General features: G+C 55.7%; 1 protein-coding gene across 9 annotated transcripts in view; it reads left to right on the top strand.

Annotated features, from left to right (window-relative positions):
- Positions 1–18,681, top strand: part of COL16A1 (collagen type XVI alpha 1 chain) — a 51,195-nt gene that overhangs the window by 15,656 nt on the left and 16,858 nt on the right. For 2 of the 9 annotated variants that reach the window (XM_032647698.1, XM_032647709.1), the window contains exons 28-51: positions 1,748–1,783; positions 1,906–1,950; positions 2,250–2,381; positions 3,160–3,195; positions 3,421–3,528; positions 3,845–3,967; positions 4,075–4,128; positions 4,346–4,387; positions 4,694–4,729; positions 4,815–4,868; positions 5,408–5,476; positions 7,566–7,619; positions 7,709–7,735; positions 8,437–8,496; positions 8,675–8,722; positions 8,852–8,905; positions 9,882–9,902; positions 12,518–12,571; positions 12,795–12,827; positions 14,942–15,058; positions 15,144–15,185; positions 15,268–15,354; positions 16,114–16,158; positions 17,032–17,076. In XM_032647698.1, the coding sequence (XP_032503589.1) occupies positions 1,748–1,783; positions 1,906–1,950; positions 2,250–2,381; positions 3,160–3,195; positions 3,421–3,528; positions 3,845–3,967; positions 4,075–4,128; positions 4,346–4,387; positions 4,694–4,729; positions 4,815–4,868; positions 5,408–5,476; positions 7,566–7,619; positions 7,709–7,735; positions 8,437–8,496; positions 8,675–8,722; positions 8,852–8,905; positions 9,882–9,902; positions 12,518–12,571; positions 12,795–12,827; positions 14,942–15,058; positions 15,144–15,185; positions 15,268–15,354; positions 16,114–16,158; positions 17,032–17,076 (1,422 nt within the window). The remainder of the gene's footprint in view (positions 1–1,747; positions 1,784–1,905; positions 1,951–2,249; positions 2,382–3,159; positions 3,196–3,420; positions 3,529–3,844; positions 3,968–4,074; positions 4,129–4,345; positions 4,388–4,693; positions 4,730–4,814; positions 4,869–5,407; positions 5,477–7,565; positions 7,620–7,708; positions 7,736–8,436; positions 8,497–8,674; positions 8,723–8,851; positions 8,906–9,881; positions 9,903–12,517; positions 12,572–12,794; positions 12,828–14,941; positions 15,059–15,143; positions 15,186–15,267; positions 15,355–16,113; positions 16,159–17,031; positions 17,077–18,681) is intronic. The other 7 variants (XM_032647727.1, XM_032647746.1, XM_032647736.1 and 4 more) reach the window with 7 other exon arrangements.

Below are 18,681 nucleotides of genomic sequence, written 5' to 3'. Positions count from 1 at the left end.
CAACATAGACAAGAGATCAAACTGTTAATCCACAGAGAAAGAAATTCATCAGTGTTTTGCAGACTGGAGTCAAAGAATTGATTTCTGAGAGCCCGCATGTTCTCCAAGAAAGTTCCTTAGTGTTGTATTTTTAATTTACTGATAATCCAAAACAATTAAGTACATTCAAGACTACCTTATAATAAAATAATAATAACCCTTCTTTACCACTTACTTTGTGCTGAGCAGCATTCCAAGGGCTTGTAGGTGTATTGACTTGTTTCCTCCTCCCCAAACCTCATGGGGTAGGTACTCCATTATTCCCATTTTATGGATGAGGAAACAGAGGTCCAGAAAGGCCAAGTAAATTGCTCAAAGTCACATGGGTGTTTGGGTGCAGACCTGGGATTTGAGTCCAGGGAATGTGTTTCCAGAGTTGGTCATCTTCCCTACTAGGCTGTGTTACTTGATTTCAGTGCCATGTGAACGTTTGTATTTGTGGTTGCGTTGGAGACAAATGACAGCGTTGAACTAATAATGCAGGACGTTCAGACTCCGCTCTACCAGGCAAATCGTGCCTGTCATTTCTCAGATGGAGCTTTGTGCCCCCGCCCCACACTTGTTTACTCTTCTGGTCCCCCCATCTCTGTAAATGGCATATACCGAGTTCCTCAAACCTCCTCAAACCCCAAGTGGTGCAGCATCCTTGATTCCTCCCATCTCCACATCATCTCCTCCATTTGACAGTTCTGCCACAGCACCTCTCTCAGCTCCACCTGCTTTGCTCACCTCCACGACCGCCACTTCGTCTGGGTCCTATCATCTCTCACTGGGATGGTGGCAGCAGCCCCTTAGCTGGCCTGCCCGTGGCCACTGCAGCTCTTAAACTTTTTCATCCAGTAGCTAATGGGGCTTTGTTAAAAAAGGAAAGAAAAGAACAAAACAAAACAAAACCCTCAGGTTACATTATTTCCTTGCTTAAAATACTTCTATGACTCGACTTTGTACTGAAGGCCTTCTATGCCTAACAAGACCCTGGACACCTGGCCCTGCCTGCCTTGAAGGTTCATCTGGTTTTCCTCTCCCCACTTCCTGTGCCTTAGATGTGCTGCCCTCCTTACTTTCTGGAATATGTCAAGAATGTTCCCACCTCTTAGATTTTGTACTTGTGGCTCCCACTGTCTAGAACGTTTTTCCTCTCTACCTCCCCCTATTGTTTCATTGGTTGGCCTTTGTCTCGTCTTTCTGATAATAATTGTGGTTAACACTTCCCAGACCATCCTGTCTAAAACGGCTTCCCCCGCCTACTTTGTCTCATCACCCTGTTTATTTCCTTCACAGCACTCATCGCTATTCAGTTACAATTATTTAAAAGTTCTCGGTGTCCCTACAAGGGTGTAAGCTCCACAAGTGTGTTTGTCTGTGCTGTTCACTGCTACCTACTGGCACCTCGCTGAGTGCACAGTGTGTACAGGCATCCAGCGAGTGACTGTTGGATAAATGAATTCGTGATCTTTGCGTGCTGGGCCAGAGCTGAGGTTGGGGCTGGGATTCTGCAGAGTGAGGCTGGGGACAGAAACAGGCTGGCCACAGACTCCCCTGGGGACCTTGGGGAAATCCCTTTCCCTCTCTGGGTCTCAGTTTCCCTAGCCAGGAAATGAGGGGGGGTAGTTGGGGGTCCCAAGGGGTTATTTGTGTAGTTTGGGGTTTGGGAATGACCTAGAGTGGCCTCCTCACTTTGACCCTGTGTTCTCTGCTTTGCTCTCAGGGTAATTTCGGGGAGGCAGGGCCAGCCGGCGGTCTGGTAAGTGAGCTTTGGATGCCAACAGCTCTGGGGAGAAGGACAAGGTGGGACGCGGGGAGATGAGAGGCCCCAGCACGGCCCAGGCGGATGCTGGGCATCACACACGGCTTCTTATCACACAGGGGCCTCCAGGGCCAGTGGGACCCACAGGCATCAAGGGGGAGAAGGTAAGTTGAAGACGTTTCCCGCGCCGCAGCCAGTGCCAGCTTCCCAAACACACGCTTATCCTGCTCTACTTCAAACCCTCCGAGGCTCCCCACTGCCTGAGGGTAACATCTGATTCCTTAGCATGATGTCAGGACCCCTGAGGCCTTGGCCCCCACCTTCGTTTCTTACCTGTTTTCCCACAATGTCTCCTGAGATATCCCTTGGCAAGCACAGGTGCTATGTCAGGCCGGGCTACATTCCGCAGCCCCAGATTCCAACCCTGCCTGGGGTCCCCCAACTCTGTGTCCTTGCTTGGCAGGGGGAGCCTTGTGAGTCATGCAGGGCCCTGTCCAAGCACCAGGATGGGGACAGCCACGTGGTGGCCTTGCCTGGGCCTCCCGGAGAGAAGGGGGAGCCTGGGCATCCAGGCTTTGGCCTGCCAGGAAAACAGGTGAGTTCTGGGGCCTGTGGAGGTGGGATACAGGCAGGGCTTAAGGGGGACAGGGGCTGCCTGGGTCTCTAGGCTCCCTGTGCAGTGGGGAGTAGGTGAGAGTGTGTGGAGGGGTCAGTGCCTCTGTCCCCAGAGGGAGCTGGCCTGACAGGCCTCTGCCCTTCGTCCTCGGACACAGCATGGCCGGCTGTGCAGAAAGACCACCAACCTGGAACCAGGTGGGCCTGGGTTCGAAGTCCAGATCTGCCTTTTCCTAGCCCTTTGGCTTGAGCCAGTTACTTCCCCTCTCTGTGCCTGTTTCCTAAGCACGGTGTTGTTGTAAAGCCTAGGAACGGCGTGTGTGAAGAACTTAGCAGCACACAATAGGCATTCAAGAAATGATAATTACCACTGTGGCGATTATTATTGTCACTGCTTTACTAATAGCGGCGAATGCTGACATAGCGTACTTCATGAGCCATGCACTGTTTCATGTGTATCAGCTGTATCAGCTTGTCTAACCTCACAAGAACCCTACGAGGGAGAAGCCTGTGCTCTTTTTATTGTCCCCATTTGACAGATAAAGAAACCGAGGCACAAAGAGGTTAAGTAACTTGCCCGGGATCACCCAGGCAGGGATCCTGGCTCAAGTCTCTTCTCTTGAATATCGCTTCACTAGAATGAGAGCAGAGATTTTGATCTGTCTTGTATATTGTATATTCCCGGAGTCTAACACAGTGCCAGACACTTAAGGGTGTCTAGTATGAGTGAATGGGTGCTGGAAGTGCTTTCTCCTCAGGGCAAAGCTGGAGAGCATGGATTGAAGGGACAGAAGGTAAGATAATTTGGTGGGCACGGGTGGGCACCACCTCCTCTCAGATGCCCTCCCCACCTCCTATTCCTGATTGCCCTGTGTCCACTCTCCACTCCCTGCCCAGCCCCCAGCCCCAGTGAAGGGCTCTGAGTGCCTGCAGGTCCCAAGAGGGCACCGTGCCCTGCCCTCCTTGAACCCTACTCCAGCTGGATCACCCCTGCCCTCTTTGAACCCTACTCCTTACAGGGCGATGCTGGGAATCCCGGAGATCCTGGAACACCGGGCACCATGGGGCGGCCGGGACTGTCGGGAGAGCCTGGGGTTCGGGGCCCTTCAGGGCCAAAAGGAGAAAAGGTCAGTCAGGCAGGTCGCAGTTTTTTGCATGAGCAGAAAGAGATTAGGCTGAGAGCTAGTGAGGGGAAGGACTTGGGGTCAGGCTGTGAGCCTCAGGGGATGCCAGAATCACTGGGTGGAGACGCCTCAGCTATTCTCCGAGGCAGGGAGGAGAGCTAGGCGTGTCAGGGGCCGATTTTGATATCCCAGGCTGAGGAGGGGTCAGTGGAGGGGCAGAGCTTTCAGAAGGGCACAAGGATCCCCTTTCCGATGTCTCCTCCCGGCTTGGCTGCCAGGCCTGGCTCACGAGTTCCTGGCTGTGCCCCTCTCTGACCAGGGTGATGGCTGCACTGCCTGCCCCAGCCTGCAGGGGGCGTTGACCAACAGGGCAGGACCGCCTGGGAAGCCAGGCCTGAAGGGAGATCCGGGGCCTGAAGGCGTGGGCAGGCCTGGTAAACCGGTGAGTTCTGGCTATCTGCCCTCTTGTCCTTCCCTCCCTGGGCTTTCCTTCTCTCCCTCCTGCCCCCTTTCCCCTGAGGGGACCCATGGCTCACCTGTGTCTTTTAGGGCCAGCCTGGTCTACCAGGAGTTCAAGGACCCCCAGGACTGAAGGGCATACAGGTGTGTGTGAGTGTGAGGGCCTGGGATGCAGCTCTGTGTGGGTGAGGGCGTGGATGCGGAGATGCGCCTGGGGACGGAGGGCCTGGAGAGGGGAATGGAGATCAGCTGCAGAGCAGGGAGGGGGCGGAGGTGGAGGAGGTCCAGGAGGAGGGGCTGGGACAGGGGAGAAGGGTGAGTGGGGAATCTCAAGCGCAGGCTTGTCCTTCTGCCTCTTCAGGGAGAGCCAGGGCCTCCAGGAGTGGGAGTCCAGGGGCCCCAGGTGAGTCTCCAGCCTTACGTTTGCTTGCTTGCCTCCCAGCACTTCCCTTAGCCAGCTGCTCACTCCCACCTGTGCCCCAAACCCCAGAACTCTGCCTGCCTCCAGACGCTCAAGGGCACAGCCCTGGCCTGCGGTTGTTTCTGTTGGGACTTTGGTTTTGACCCCCTGCCCCTCTCTGACCCTCAGAGTCTCCTTGGGGAGCTCTCCTGAGTTTGGGCTGGCCGACACCCCACCCCAGACCAGGTCTGCCGGCGGGGCAGATTGGCTTGGGCAGCTGTGGCCCAGTCTGCCTTTTCTGACTTGCAGGGGGAGCCTGGAGCCCAGGGTTTGCCTGGCATTCAGGTACGTCTGCCTCGGGCCTGGAGGAGATGGGCAGGTGAAGGGGCCACTCTAGGATAGAGGTAACTAAGTGTGCTTCCGTCTGCAGGGGCTTCTGGGACCTCGGGGGCCACCTGGCCCTGCTGGAGAGAAGGGTGCCAAGGTGAGCCTCTGTCTGCTTGGGCTCTAGACTTTTTTTTTTTTTTAAATTTATTTATTTTATTATGTATTTATTTAGGCTGTGTTGGGTCTTTTGTTGCTGCACATGGGCTTTCTCTAGTTGCGGTGAGCGGGGGCTACTCTTCATTGCAGTACACGGGCTTCTCATCGCGATGACTTCTCTTGTTGCGGAGTACGGGCTCTAGGCACATGGGCTTCAGTAGCTGTGGCACACGGGCTCTAGAGCGCAGGCTCAGTAGTTGTGGCGTACGGGCTTAGTTGCTCCGCAGCATGTGGGATCTTCCCAGACCAGGGTTCGAACCCGTGTCCCCTGCATTGGCAGGCGGATTCTTAACCACTGTGCCACCAGGGAAGCCCTGGGCTCTAGACTTATAACACTTCGGAATGTCCTGGCAGTGGGCACAGGGGACATGGGAGCTGAGGGATGTTCGTCAGAGGGCCGCCCAAGGCCTGGTCTCACCTGCTGGATTGTAGCTAGCTTTAAACTCTGGCCCTGCAACCTTTCTACCCTCTCTTCCACAGGGATCTCCAGGGGTGAAAGGAGCCACTGGGCCTGTGGGACCTGCTGGTGCCAGTGTCTCTGGGCCTCCGGTAAGGGCCCGCCCCCCGCGCTCCACACTGGGGATGTTGCTTGGACCAAGGGCGTTGCCGCCAGGAAGAGGGCATGGGGCTGACCCTGCCCATCCCAGCAACATGGGGGGACAGGAGGAGAGAGGCCTCAGCCTGGCCCGGCCTGGGAGAAGGAAGACCACCCTGTTTGGGGGGAGCCCCTGAAGAATGATAGTATTGAACACAACCAGTTTTTGAGCAGTGACGGTGCTGAGGCCTTGTGCTAAGCTCTAAAGAAACAGAGATTCACTTAATCCTCACAACAGCCCTGTAAGGGAATGGCTATGAGTATCCCCATTTCACAGATGAGGAAACTGAAGGCCAGAGAGTGAGGAGACAGAGCCGGGACTTGAACCCAGGTCTGTCTGACTCAAAGCCCATATGTTCTGCCCGCCACCCTCCACTTCAAACCTTGGAGTCATTTGGGATCATCTAAAACAGTGCTGCCCAATAGAACTCTCTGCCCTGCCTGAGGTGTGGCCGCCAGCCCCACATAGCTGTCGAGCGCTCAGAATGTAGCTGGTGTGACTGAAGAACTAAACTTTAGATTTATTTTTTATTTTTTTTGCGGTACGCGGGCCTCTCACTGCTGTGGCCTCTCCCGTTGCGGAGCACAGGCTCCAGACGCGCAGGCTCAGCGGCCACGGCTCACGGGCCCAGCCGCTCCGTGGCATGTGGGATCTTCCCGGACTGGGGCACGAACCCGTGTCCCCTGCATGGGCAGGTGGATTCTCAACCACTGCGCCACCAGGGAAGCCCTAGATTTAATTTTAATTATTTTAAATTTAAGTAGCCGCATGTGGCTATTGGCTACCGTACTAGCCCGCACAGATCTATCTAGACCAGCAACACTTTCAACCGTGTTACCCTCAAGGACCTCCCTTTATTGCTGTTCCACCAGTGATTCCCATGTTCTGAAAGATGTGTCTGTTGAACAAGTTGCATAGATTAGGTAATAATATATGCACTTCCTCATTTTTATTCATCAAAGACTTGTATAATAGCTAGCTTCGACTCCACATGAACACACTAGAATATCTTAAGATGACATAATTCTAGCCTAAATCAAAGAAATGCTACCTTTCAGCCAGCCTGTGCCATGCCAGGTTGTGGGCAAACGTATAATTTTTCCTAGGCTTTGTTGAAAATAGCCCGTGAACTGTATCTTTTCTGTCTTTATGGATCCCTAGAGAAATTCCAGGCCCAGTTTGGGAATCACAGATGGATTCCTCCTGAGGGTGCGCTGAAGCCCAGAGGGGCCGCAGCCTTGCCCAAGTCCCCACCGTCCGTGTGGTTGCCTAGCACAGCTGGGTAGTCAGGGTCCCCGCCTGTCCCAGGGAGCTCCCGGTAAAGGCAGAGGTGAAGGTGAAGGCGGCCCTGGTCCTCAGGGAGCTTTGAGTCCCACGTGCGAAGGTGGCCTGTCCCGCAGGACAGCAGCCATCAGAAAGCCCTGCTGACTTCTCCACACCGTCTTCCCTCAAGTTGAATCCCATCCGGGAGGTTTCCCAATTCTGGCGCCACACTCATTAGTTGTGTGACCTTAGGCCAGTGACAGCCTCTCAGGGCCTTCAATTCCTTGTTGACAAATCGGGGCTGAAATTCCTGTCTCCTCCTTAAATCAACTGAGAGAACTTTTGTGATGGAGAGAATTGTGTCAAACACTAAAGGGTAAGAGGACAGAGCAGGGACTTTGGGCCGCACAGACCTGGGTGCAGCCGTGCTGTTGGGTCTATTACAAAATGTCTTTAAGCCTCTGTTTCCTCACCTGTATAATGGAACAATACCATCCTGCAGGGCTGGGAGTAGGGATTCCATCCAGTGTGCCCTGACAGGTGCTTGGCCCAGTGCCTGACACCCAGAAAGTGCTGGGGAAATGCCAGTGTTCTTCCTCCTTCTTCCTCGCCTTGTCTCTTGGGCCTCAGTCTCCTACTCTAAGACATGGGCACCGGGATGTGGGTTCCAGGGGAGCCTGGCGCTGCTTCTGTTTGTCCTATCACCCTCCCCTGCTGGCAGGCCAGATGGCTGGCTGCTGTCCAGCCTCGCCCACTGACCCTGGGCTCTCTCCCTTCAGGGGCCTGATGGGCAGCAAGGACAGACTGGACTTCCAGGAGCCAGAGGGATGCTGGTGAGTACCGTGTCGAGGGGCAGCAGGAAGCCACAGCTGGCTTTCTCCACACCCCTATCTACTCATCCCCCTGTGTTTCTTCCCCGCAGGGTGAAAAGGGAGCTCAGGGAGAAAAGGTAAGTCCCAGGGACCTGTGACCAATACTCTGGGGAAATTAGCAGCCCCTGGAGCTCTGCCACCCAGGGGACCCTCTGCACTTGGCTGTAGCCCTGGACTGAAGGATGGGTGCTGAGGAGTCATCCTGGTCTCCTTGCCACCCACTAGCTCCCTCATTGCTGGCCCAGGGCTCAATCAGGATCCCAGGAGACCTAGAGAGCTCCAAGGCCCCCATGGAGGGAAGCTACATTTTCAGTTGGACGCTGAGTTAGAGGACAGGGGAAGGAACTGAGTTCAGAAGGACTAGTGAGAGGACAGGGATATGAGGGACCAGGAGAGAAGGGCATGGAAGCCAGGCTGGGCCAAGGGGAATGGGGCTGAGTACTTACGCAGCAGCAGACAATGACGAAGCTAAAAATGCAGTAACACCAAAAGCTGTCGATGGCTGAGTGCTTGGCACATGGCAGGAACTCTATATACATTCACCCATTCCATCCTCATGACAGTCTTTGCATTTGGTATTATTATCCCCATTTTATAGATGAGGAGACTGAGGTTCAGAGAGGTTGAACAGATTGCCCAAGGGTACCGTCAAAAGAGGCCGATCCTGGATTTAAACCCTGCCCTCTCCATCTCTAGAGCCTGCCCTGCCTCCCAGCTGTTGATTTCCAGAGGGTCCTCCATCCTCAGCCCCTGCTGACAAAGGCTCTTTTCTTTTCAGGGTGAGCCAGGGGAGTGCTCCTGCCCCTCCCGAGGGGACCCCATCTTCTCTGGCATGCCGGTAAGTGGTGCCGAGAGCCTTCCCCCCCGGCCTGGGGGTGAGGCCTGGCTTCCGGCCTTGTGCCCAAGACGCACAGGCCCCTGCGCCCCAGCCAACTGCGTCCCCACGCAGCCCTGTGCTTGGTGTGGACGTTGCCTATAGCCTCTCCCCTTCTTTTGTGATCCCCACTCCCACCCAGGGTGCTCCGGGACTTTGGATGGGCAGCTCCTGGCAGCCGGGCCCGCAGGTGTGTGTCGCTTGTCTCCGTCTCTCCTCTTGTCCGCCCGTGCCTCAAGGCTTGCGCATCCTAACGCCGGCACCCCCAGCGATGGGGCAGAACTTTCTTCTGGGTCTGATGGTTTCTTCTCTCCTTCAGGGTCCTCCGGGTATTCCCGGACCACCAGGCCCCCCTGGAATGCCTGGGCTTCAGGTAAAGAGGGAGAAGAGGAGAGGGGGGTCAAGGCAACAGGGTGCATGCTCTGGGCTGGACCCCAAGTGTGCCGCTCCCCTGCCCCAACGCTTGTATGTGTCATTTCTCACTCCTTGTGCTCCCGCTTCCCAGAGTGGTACGGAGGATGCACTGGTCCCTGAGGCAGGCTGTGTGTACTCCCAGACCTTTTTTGAGGAATGCCCTGTTGTTGTAGCCCAGGTACCCCACTGACACCTGTGTCAAGCTCGGGCCTTGGTCAGCTGTCAGGAACCCAGAACCTGGGTCAGCTAACAATCCTAGACACTGGTGCAGAGCTCACCATTTTGGAGCAGCGTTCAACATTCATTCATGCAACGAAATTTTTGCACACCTAGCATTTTCCAGGCACTGTTTTAGGTGCTGGCAATACAGCAGTGGACAGAATGAAATCTCTGCCCTCTGGGAGCTTGCATTCTAGTAAGAGAGACAGGCGATAAGCAAGAGAAATAAATAAAATATAGTATGTTAGAAAATGATATGTCCTGATAAGAAGGTTAAAGCAGGGAGTGAGGATAGAAAATGGGGAGAGCCCAGGGAAGATATTTGAGAAAAGTGTTGAAAAGAAGAGGATGTTTAAATCAAGACTTAAAGGGAAAAAAGGGAAAAAGAAAAAAATCAAAAGACTTGAAGGAAATGAGGGGAGAGCCTGCAAAGGATAGTATTCCTGACAGATAGACAAGGGAGCGGGTACGAAGGCCGCAGGGGTGGGAGCGTGCCTGCCGTGTTTGGAGAATAGGAAGGAGGCCAGGGGGTGAGGGGAGAGCAGTAGGAGTTGAGATCCTTGTGGCATCATGGTTAGAGTGTGTGTTCCAGGACCAGGCAGCCTGACTTTGAATCACAGCTCTGCTACGTGTTAGCTTTGTGATGCTGGGTAAGTTACTTACCCTCTCTGTGTCTCAGTTCCTTCGTCTGTTAAGTGGAGATATTGTAATTACAGGACCTACCTCATGGGACTTTTGTGAGTATTAAACAAGTTAATGCATGCTAAATGTGTAGAACCTTGCCTGGTGTGTAGTGAATGCTCGGAAGGCATTAGCCATCATTATGACAACAACCACTGTTACGATTTTACATCCATTCTCCCGCATTTGTTTGAGCCTTACATCAACTCCAGTAGGAAGGCGGTGGATCCCTAAGTCACAGCTGGGCACACTGAGGTTCTGGGAGGTGAAATATCTTGTCTGAAGTCATCAGCTATGAACTGGCAGTGCTGGACTGGGGCTTTCCCTTGCAGGGCACTTTCTTCTGACCTCCACTGCCCTGCAGGGTGGCTCCCCAAGGTTTGCACGCCAGGCCACACTTCCCAGAGGCCCTAGGAGGCATAGACAGTAGCTTCTGTGTATCTGGCTCCCAGCTCCTGGAAGAGTGAGTCTCACCTGAAAAGGCAGAGCAGAACTGCGTGGAAGCTTTTAACAAACTACTCCCCCCTGCCCTGATGATTTTATATATACCCCCTTTCACCCTGGGCTGAGAATCTGCTCTGGTGGGCCCCCTTTGCTGATGGGAGCCTCTGTCAGTATTCCAATTCTCTGTCTCATTGAGAGCTCAGAATTAGAGCCAACTCTGTGTCCCCCACAGGCCAGCCACACCTTTACCAAGTGTCCAGGCTTCCTGCTGCACTGCCAGGAAACAGGCATCAGGCTGCAGGGGGCTTGCGGTTTGCCTGGAGAAGCGTGAGAGTCATTTCAAAGTGACCCATTAACAAGCGCACGCAGATGTCACGTGAACCCTGCCAAGACATGTTGGGGGAACGAGGCAGAAAAGAGTGACCGCCACTGAGTTTGGTCCCAGGCACCAGAGTCCTCTTCTGGCACCAGTGCTGGAGACCAAGCCGAGGCTGCCGTTTGCAGACACCTGCCCCGTGCCAGGCAGGGTGTTTCAAGGAAGGGAGGGCCCAGCAGCTCCTCTCTTCAGGTGCAGGAACGGGCTCAGAGATAGACAGCAACCAGAGCTCCAGTAATCCCCATCCACTCCTACAGACGTTAAGAAGTGTGCGGCTCTATAGCTAGCAGACAGTGCACAGGTAGCTCTTCACTTCTACAGTAGAACAAGTGGGAGGTATAGTTCTGGGCGCGCAGGAAAAGAAAATCACAAAGTATCCGGCTTGAACTAACACAGACAACGGAGAGTGGGGCAGGGGGTGAATGATAATTTAGGGGCATAATTAGAATTAACACGGTCATGGTGTTTCCCCTGTGCCAGGGGCTGTTCTAAGCACTTTGCCTTCTTAACTCATTGAGGACTCGGAATGACCAGGGCTGGGTGATGTCATGTGGAGGTGCAGGAGGGGCCGGGGGAGACGGACACCAGGTCTGACTCAGGCCTGGTGGAGCCTGGCCTGAAATCGGGTGGGCTGCCAGGGAGGGTAACATGTTCTATTGCTGGGAGCTGGGACTTGAAGGGAGGCCAGCTCTCAGAGCGGGCCAAGGAAATCCCGTGTGTGGAGTGAGCAGCAGTGCGTTCCCTCAGCATGTATGGGATGCAAGCCTCCTCCAGGTCGGGCACTGGGGATTTAAAGCCGAACGTGCTCCCTGCCTCCACGGAGCATTTAATATACAGATGTGCATTGTGAGTCTGTAAGGGGAACAGAGTCTGGGTGGTAAACAACGTGGGCATCCCTCGTGCCATGCTCTGTCCTAAGCTCCTTATAGCCGTGATCTCCTTTAAGCCTCAGCACAAACTACCACTGTTTTACAGAAAAGGAAACTGAGGCACAGAGATTCACCCCCCCACACCTCCCCGCAAGTAACCTGACAAAAGTTGTACAGGTAGTTAGTTAGAATTGCACCTAGATGGGTATGACTCCCAGGCCTCTGCCCTGTGTGTGCATGAGTGTTCTGGGGAATGTCTTTTGAGGAATGATGCAGAAATCGTGGTTAAGAGAGGGGTTGAAGCCAGTGCTCCTCAATCTGAATGTCACCTCTGTGCCCTGCTCGTCCTGTGACCTTTAGCAAGTTGCTTGCCTCTCTGAGTTCTTCGTCTTGTTTTTAAGATGGAGATAAACACTTACATCACCAAAACAACTGTGGTGATTAAATGAGAAAATACAGTGAGAAAATATAGGAAAAGTACTTAGCACAGAAAGAAATAATAGTTATTTACTATATAGAAGACCCACTGCCCTAACATGTAGGGGAAGAAATCATCTGGACTGGTTTTGGGGGGGTGAGTCACACCTCTGGGCCTCCTCAGCTCCCCCTACAAACAGTCTGGAGACCTTTTTTTTTTTTGTGGTACGCAGGCCTCCCACTGTTGTTGCCTCTCACGTTGTGGAGCACAGGCTCCGGATGCGCTGGCTCAGCGGCCATGGCTCACGGGCCCAGCCGCTCCGCGGCATATGGGATCTTCCCGGACCGGGGCACGAACCCGCGTCCCCTGCATCGGCAGGCAGACTCTCAACCACTGTGCCACCAGGGAAGCCCCTGGAGACTTTTGAGCTGAGAATAGATGTCAGCCAGGGCTCTTAGCTCTTCAGGATGAGGGGGAGGGGCAGTGGCGATGGTGAGAAAGAATCTGGGTGACCTGCGGGCTAGAGAGAGGTGTCCACTCACCCGTGCCTCTTCTTGGCTGCAGGGAGTGCCTGGGAACAACGGTTTGCCAGGACAGCCTGGGCTGACTGCAGAGCTGGTAGGTACCGGCCTGGATTCACTGTCCAGCGCCTCCCCTGCTCTTCCTAGGCCTGAGCTTGCCATACTAGCGCCCTTAGCTGCTGTGGGGGTCCCTCTTCCCTCCGTCTTCCGAGGTTGGGAGAAACCTGGATGCCATGTAGCTTCCCGAGGCTCCACCAGGTGCCGTAAGTCTCCGTCCCCCTTCCACTCGCCCTCTGAGCCCTTGTGTCTGTCTCTTGCAGGGATCCTTGCCCATTGAACAGCATGTCCTTAAGGTAAGAGAGTCAGAAGGAGGGTGTAGGCACTGGCAGGGGTTCCCCTAAGGGGATCTTTGCAGTAAGCGCTCAGCTGCGTGGCACCACACACAGAGAACTGCAGATGGAGCTGTTTGTGGGGACTGTGCATGCCAGGCAACTGGCTGAGGGGGCCTAGTCAGGGGCCGGCTCAGAACAGACCCCCAGTCAGTGTTTGCTGAGCGAGTGTTGGAAGGAACCCTGTGAAGGCACCCAGGTGGCCATGGGTGCTCTGGGCAGTGGTAACCCAGAGACCTGCCCTCAGCAGTTGCCAGTGAGGTCGCATGGGGGCAGGGCAGGGAAGGTGAACGTGCACTTGGAGGGCAGTCAGGCAGGGATTTGCGAAGGTTATGTTCTGTGATAGGACTGGGTAGGGGCCTGGAAGAAGGCTCCGGCTGTCCTCTGCTCAATCCAGAAAGAATCCAGGGAGGAGAAGGGATTTGAGAGGTGATTCTAGTGGGGCAAGAAAGGGGACTTGGGGCCTGAAGGGAGAGTCGGCCTGTGCCAGGGTCTATCAGTAGCATTAAGACCATGCTCGAGGGCTGTGGCCTGGTCTGATCTCCCACGCTGGGCACCACGGGTGATACAGCCCTTCCTTGCCCAGTTACCTCTAGAGACCAGATCAGGACTCTTCCCTCCTCCAGCTCAGCATCCTTTGGGGTCCCTCCCACGCCTTGGCCTCCAGAGCCCCTGTCCTGGTCACCCGCTTCTAGTACTGGCTGGTCAGTGCCCTGGAGTTCCCACGACCCCAGTGGTCCAGGTCAGGACAGAGCATGGGGACCGCCTGCCCCGCCCCTGCTCTGGACAGCAGTCATCTCCAGAAGCAGCCTGAGGTCGGGTTATCCTTCCAGCAGCAGTTACGGGTTGGATCACGGCAGGGTTGTGGCAGTGAACCCCCCGCTCTTCTGCCCTAGGCCGCTGACAAGCCAGGGTTCCCCAAGTCCTGCCCCTGGGCAAGTGATTATGTGACTCCAAATGCAGGATTCAACGTTTCTCTGTGTAACATGTCGTCTCATGGCTTCTTGATCAAGTGCTCCACGGAGGGCCCCCAACAGGAACCGAGTGTGGTCTGGAGAAGGGGTCAGATGGGCACCGACAGCCCAGAGGAAGCCTGGGCCTGTGGACAGAGCGCTCCCTTGGCCCTCAGACAGGCCAAGGTCCAATCCAGGGCCCCACTTACCTTAGACAAGTCATGCTGTCTCTTTGAGCCTCGGCTTTCTCATCTCCAGAGTGCTTAGAAGATGACCTGCCTCGTTGCACTGTCAGGGTTGAATGTGATAATGTGCAAGGCCTGCCACCATTGCTGGCACCATGGGTGCTGAGTAAATGACAACCATTATCATTGAGCTTTGCAGCGAACAGTGGAGGTGGAGGAGTGTCTCCTCTAGGGGCCCATGGACGTCCCGCCAGGCCGTGGATAGATGCCAGGCTCCCAAGTCCTCTGAAACTGTAGTCTAGCTTTCACTAGTAGGTTTCATTTTGAGGGGAAGCGGACTCACAGCTTCCATCAAACTCTCAGAGAGGTCTGTGACCCAAAGAGGTTAAAGCCTCCAGGTAAGAGGAGGACTTTCTTGTCAGGAAGACTTCAGGCCCGGCCCACTGGGGAGCCTGTAACAGCCGGGATCCACTGGGAAGTGCAGGGCAGGCCCCATCCCAGAGGCTGTCTGCGAAGGGCCTGGCTCCTCCTGCAACTGTTTGCTTTGCTCCCTTGGACAGAGAAGCTGGTGTTTGGAGCTGCCCTTTTCAGTCTAAATCCTCGTGGCGTGTCCTCACACTGGGTGCAGGTTGCAGGAACAGCCGGGACAGATGGTCCCTCTGCGGGCCCCTCCGCCTCCTCCCACATGCCTGTCTAGAAAGTGGCGTTGGCTTGGCCCTACCGGAGCTTCTTCCTGGAGGAAACTCAAAGCCAGTGTTGGGACCGGGTCCCTTGAGGATACAGCAAAGCTGCCGCAGACATGTGGCTGGGGAGGAAGAGAGTGGGTGGGTGCCGGGCAGCAGGATGCCACTGGCTGAGTTCGGAGTGGGTTTCCCCCATGCGGCCCACCCTGGCCTTCTCTGACCCGGGCCCCACGCCACCACCCCCTTTTTCTCATCAGAGCATCTGCGGGGACTGTGTCCAGAGGCAGACGGCCCACCCGGCGGCCCTCCTGGAAAGTGGAGAGAAGGGAGACCAGGGCATCCCCGGCGTGCCAGGCCTTGACAGCTGCGCCCGGGTAGGAGGTTGGGCTCGGGGTGGCCTTGGTGCAGGGCGAGCTCCCGGCTGACCCTGCTGACTGGGCCTCTGGCTGTCGTCCGCAGTGCTTCACAGAGCGGGAGCGGCCGAGGGCTGAGGAGGCCCGGGTGAGTGGGCCTCTGTCTTCTCTTCACCCCCCTGCCCTGAGCCCCATGGGGCTTCTCACACTCACCGTCCATCCCACTCCAGGGAGATAACGGCGAGGGAGATGCGGGCTGTGCAGGGAGCCCCGGCCTGCCCGGTGCTCCAGGACTGCCCGGCCAGAGAGGAGAAGAGGTGAGAGCAGGGCCCTTGCCTGGGCTGGACCCCGAGGCAGCTGGAGTCTCCACTTAAAAGGCTCTCAGTTCCCGAGGGCAGTTTCCTTCCTGCCGAAAGCCTTCTCGGGCCCTCTGAGGCCTTAGGTCACCGGCGCCCCTCGCTGCTCTCCTGGCACCGGGCCTCCTCGCAACTCTGGGCCCTGGGCCACTCTTCCTCCCCTGGCCTTGCTGCTTCCTCAGCCTGCAGCTCTCCTCCAAGGCCCGCTCCTTCACCCCTTCAGCCCTTTGCTCACATATCACCTTCTCAGTGAGACACTCCCTGACCACCCTCTCTAAAATAGAACTCCCACAGCCGTGCTCAAAGCCCAGTCCCTCTCTCTGCCCCACGCTCCGCACTGTCTGGCATCCTGTGTATTCCCTTCATTTGGGAGCACGCCGCAGGTGTCTACTGAGCACCGCCTGTGTGCCAGCCTCTGTTCTATGCATTACTGTCCACCTCTCCCTAGAATGTAAGTGCCACAAGGTGGGGATTTCAATGTTCCATTTGTCATCATGTCCTCAGCCCCTGGACCAGTGCCCAGTACATAATAGCCGCTCGAAAAATGTTTGTTGGATGATTGAATGAACCGAATGAAAGGTTTAACATCAGCTTTAACATCCTGCTCTGACAGCACTGCCTGTTGACTCGGTCTGTGGCAGGCTGGGAGGAGGGCTGCGGAGACCTCAGGGCGCTGTGGGCCTGAGCCTCTTCATCCATATTCCCTGGCTTCCTTTGCAGGGTCCGCCCGGCATGAGGGGCTCCCCGGGTCCTCCAGGCCCTATTGTAAGTATCTGTGGGTTTCCTGGCCTGCTTGAGAGGCTCTCAGAGGGGTTGTAAAGCCAGACACCATTCTGCTGCCTTGGCTCCAGGAAGCTGGGCAGGACAGAAAGAGGGAACTTCCTTTCCCTCCCCTTTCCCTTGTCAGAGCATCTGTGGGGACTGTGGCCTCCCACCTCCGAATCCCCAGAACCGACCTGCTCCGCCCCACTCTGCCTGTGGTCCTGCTTAGAGGAGGCCCTCAGGGCGCATCCTTGTTTCTGCAGCCCCGTCCCTGCTGTGTTTTGCATTCATGGCTCATGGTCTGGGCAGCCAGGAAAGCGTGTGGCAACCTTCAGACAGGGGCCAGGGGCTAAGATGGAGCGGCCCTCTATCGCTCTGTAGGGCCATCTCTAAGACAAGCCTACAAAGCCTAGACTAGGAGCATCTACCCTGGAGTCCTCTGTGGTGTTGATATGGCAGGAACATAGAAGTGACTAGGAAAGCCTGGAAGAACTGAAAATGCTTTCTTTGGAGGAAACAAAAATAGCTGGTGGGAGCCTCTTAGAACCAGGGAGCCCCCACCTGGGGGCTCATGGAGGTCAGGTAACAGGCATGATGGGTTTCCACTCTGGCACCAGGAGTCACTCGGACTCGGGCAGACTTGGGCAGGTGGTTTGACTCTGGGGGCTGTTGCGCATCTCTACGGATGGCAGAGCCATTCTTCCTGGAGCCGAGGCAAGGAGCAGATGTCTTCTGGGCCAAGACTTGGGATGAGTCTCTTTTCCAGCTGCCTTGAAAATATTCCCGTGACTTCCTCTCCCCGTGACCTCTCAGCCCCAGACTGTGGCTCAGGGTTACCGTGCTTGTGAGTTGTGACCTGCCTGTTTCTCCCACCAGGGCCCCCCAGGTTTTCCTGGTGCTGTTGGCTCCCCCGGATTGCCTGTAAGAACCTAGCGCTGCTCGACCTCCCCTTCCCCTGCCAGCCAGGTCTCTGTGGCTTTTGCTTGTCTCCCTTCCTGTCGTGCCCTGGCCTCCCCCCTCCATGTTTGTCGTTATCCCCCTTCAGGCTCGGTAGCTAACGACACAGGTTCCCTGAGGTCCCAGCAGCTTGGACGGCCTCCCAGTCTCTGACTTCTTTTCGTTTCTCCCTTCTCCCTCTTCTGCTTTCTCTCTCTCATCTTCTCTCTTCTCCCCCCTTCCGTTTCCCTTTTTCTCTCCCACAGTCACACATCACTCTGCCTAAATCCTCCAGAGCTATTTTACCTTCTTATTTTAAGGGCCTCTTGATCCCTGCCTTCTCACTCTGCCTCCTGCTCCTCCCACCTTTGGTGTTGACTGAAGATTTGCTGAAAGTACTTCTTGGGGCCCTGCCAGCCACCTGGCCCAGAGCCCGGCAGAGATGCCAAAGCTTTAGGGCTTCACACTGCAGGCTGGTACAGGTTTGCTGCCCTGCTGCTTGGCAGGGCTGTCCACAGGCGCCCCAGGGATTTCAAGGCGGCCACACTTGCAACTTTTCCCATCATCCTCGAGGAAACTTCCTCCTCTTCCTTTCCTCTTCTTTGGCTCTGGTCCCAGTCTGCTCTGAGGCTGGGCACGTGATGCCAGCAGTAGGGCTTCTGGGCGTCGTGGGGCCCTGCCCCTCTGTGCCCAGTGTCTTGGCCACCTCCTTCTGCCGGGTGTCGTTAATTGCTCTGCCTCCATCATCGTCACAAGTATGTTTGAGTCGTCCTCTTCCTCACTGTTGCTCCCTCCTGGGTCATGGAAACTAACCTCCTGTTTGTCAGATTTCGTGTTCCTGGGGCCTGACTCCTCTCCTCCCAGGCCTGGTGATGGAGGCTCAGGGAGCAAGGCCTCTCTTTGTCACAGCTCCATCTGTCCCCACGTCCTCATCCTGGCCGGACCTTGTCTGTTTCTGCTTGCTTGGGTGAAGGGGCCATCTGTCCGTCTAGCCATCTGTCTTGTGTTGTGGAAAGGTTTGGGTGTCGTTTCTTGAGGGCACGAGGGAGAAGGGGCAGACACGGCCCCTTAACGGTGTGGTGCATCCGCGAAGGCCAGGGCGAGGAGTGAGGAGGGATGGGGGCTCTGGCTTTGATTGAGGTGGATATCCCTTTCCACCTAGAAAGTGACAGGGACTGCTCTGGAGGGAGCCTTCCCATGTCCCTCCCCAGCATCCTTAAAAGCATGGGATTTTTGGCTCGGGCGGGGGCTTGGAGAGGTAAGTGTTGGGACTCTGGTGATACATTTTGGCGGGGAGCATCACTCTAGAGACACCTCTCTGGACAATTGCCCCTCAGGGGGAGCACATGTGTCACCCTCCTAAAGGTGCACCCCAGACAGTGGTCACAGTAGGGCACACCAATGACAGCCACCTGAGAAGTACCACCTGAGAGTCACCCGACTGGGCGGGCATATCTCTGTGGTGACCTGTCTTGGGGGGCGTGCTTCTGAGAGGCACCCTTACATGTGGATTTACACCTCTGATAGTTACCCTTCTGGGCACGCCCCCTATGGTCACTTTGCTGGGGACACTAGGGGGGCCACCAGTAG

The sequence above is a fragment of the Phocoena sinus genome, chromosome 1 (genome assembly GCF_008692025.1).
Source record: "Phocoena sinus isolate mPhoSin1 chromosome 1, mPhoSin1.pri, whole genome shotgun sequence".
In the NCBI taxonomy this organism is placed as follows: Eukaryota; Metazoa; Chordata; class Mammalia; order Artiodactyla; family Phocoenidae; genus Phocoena; species Phocoena sinus.
Note: the sequence above shows the minus strand (reverse complement) of the source record. Positions and strands in the feature narration are given on the sequence as shown.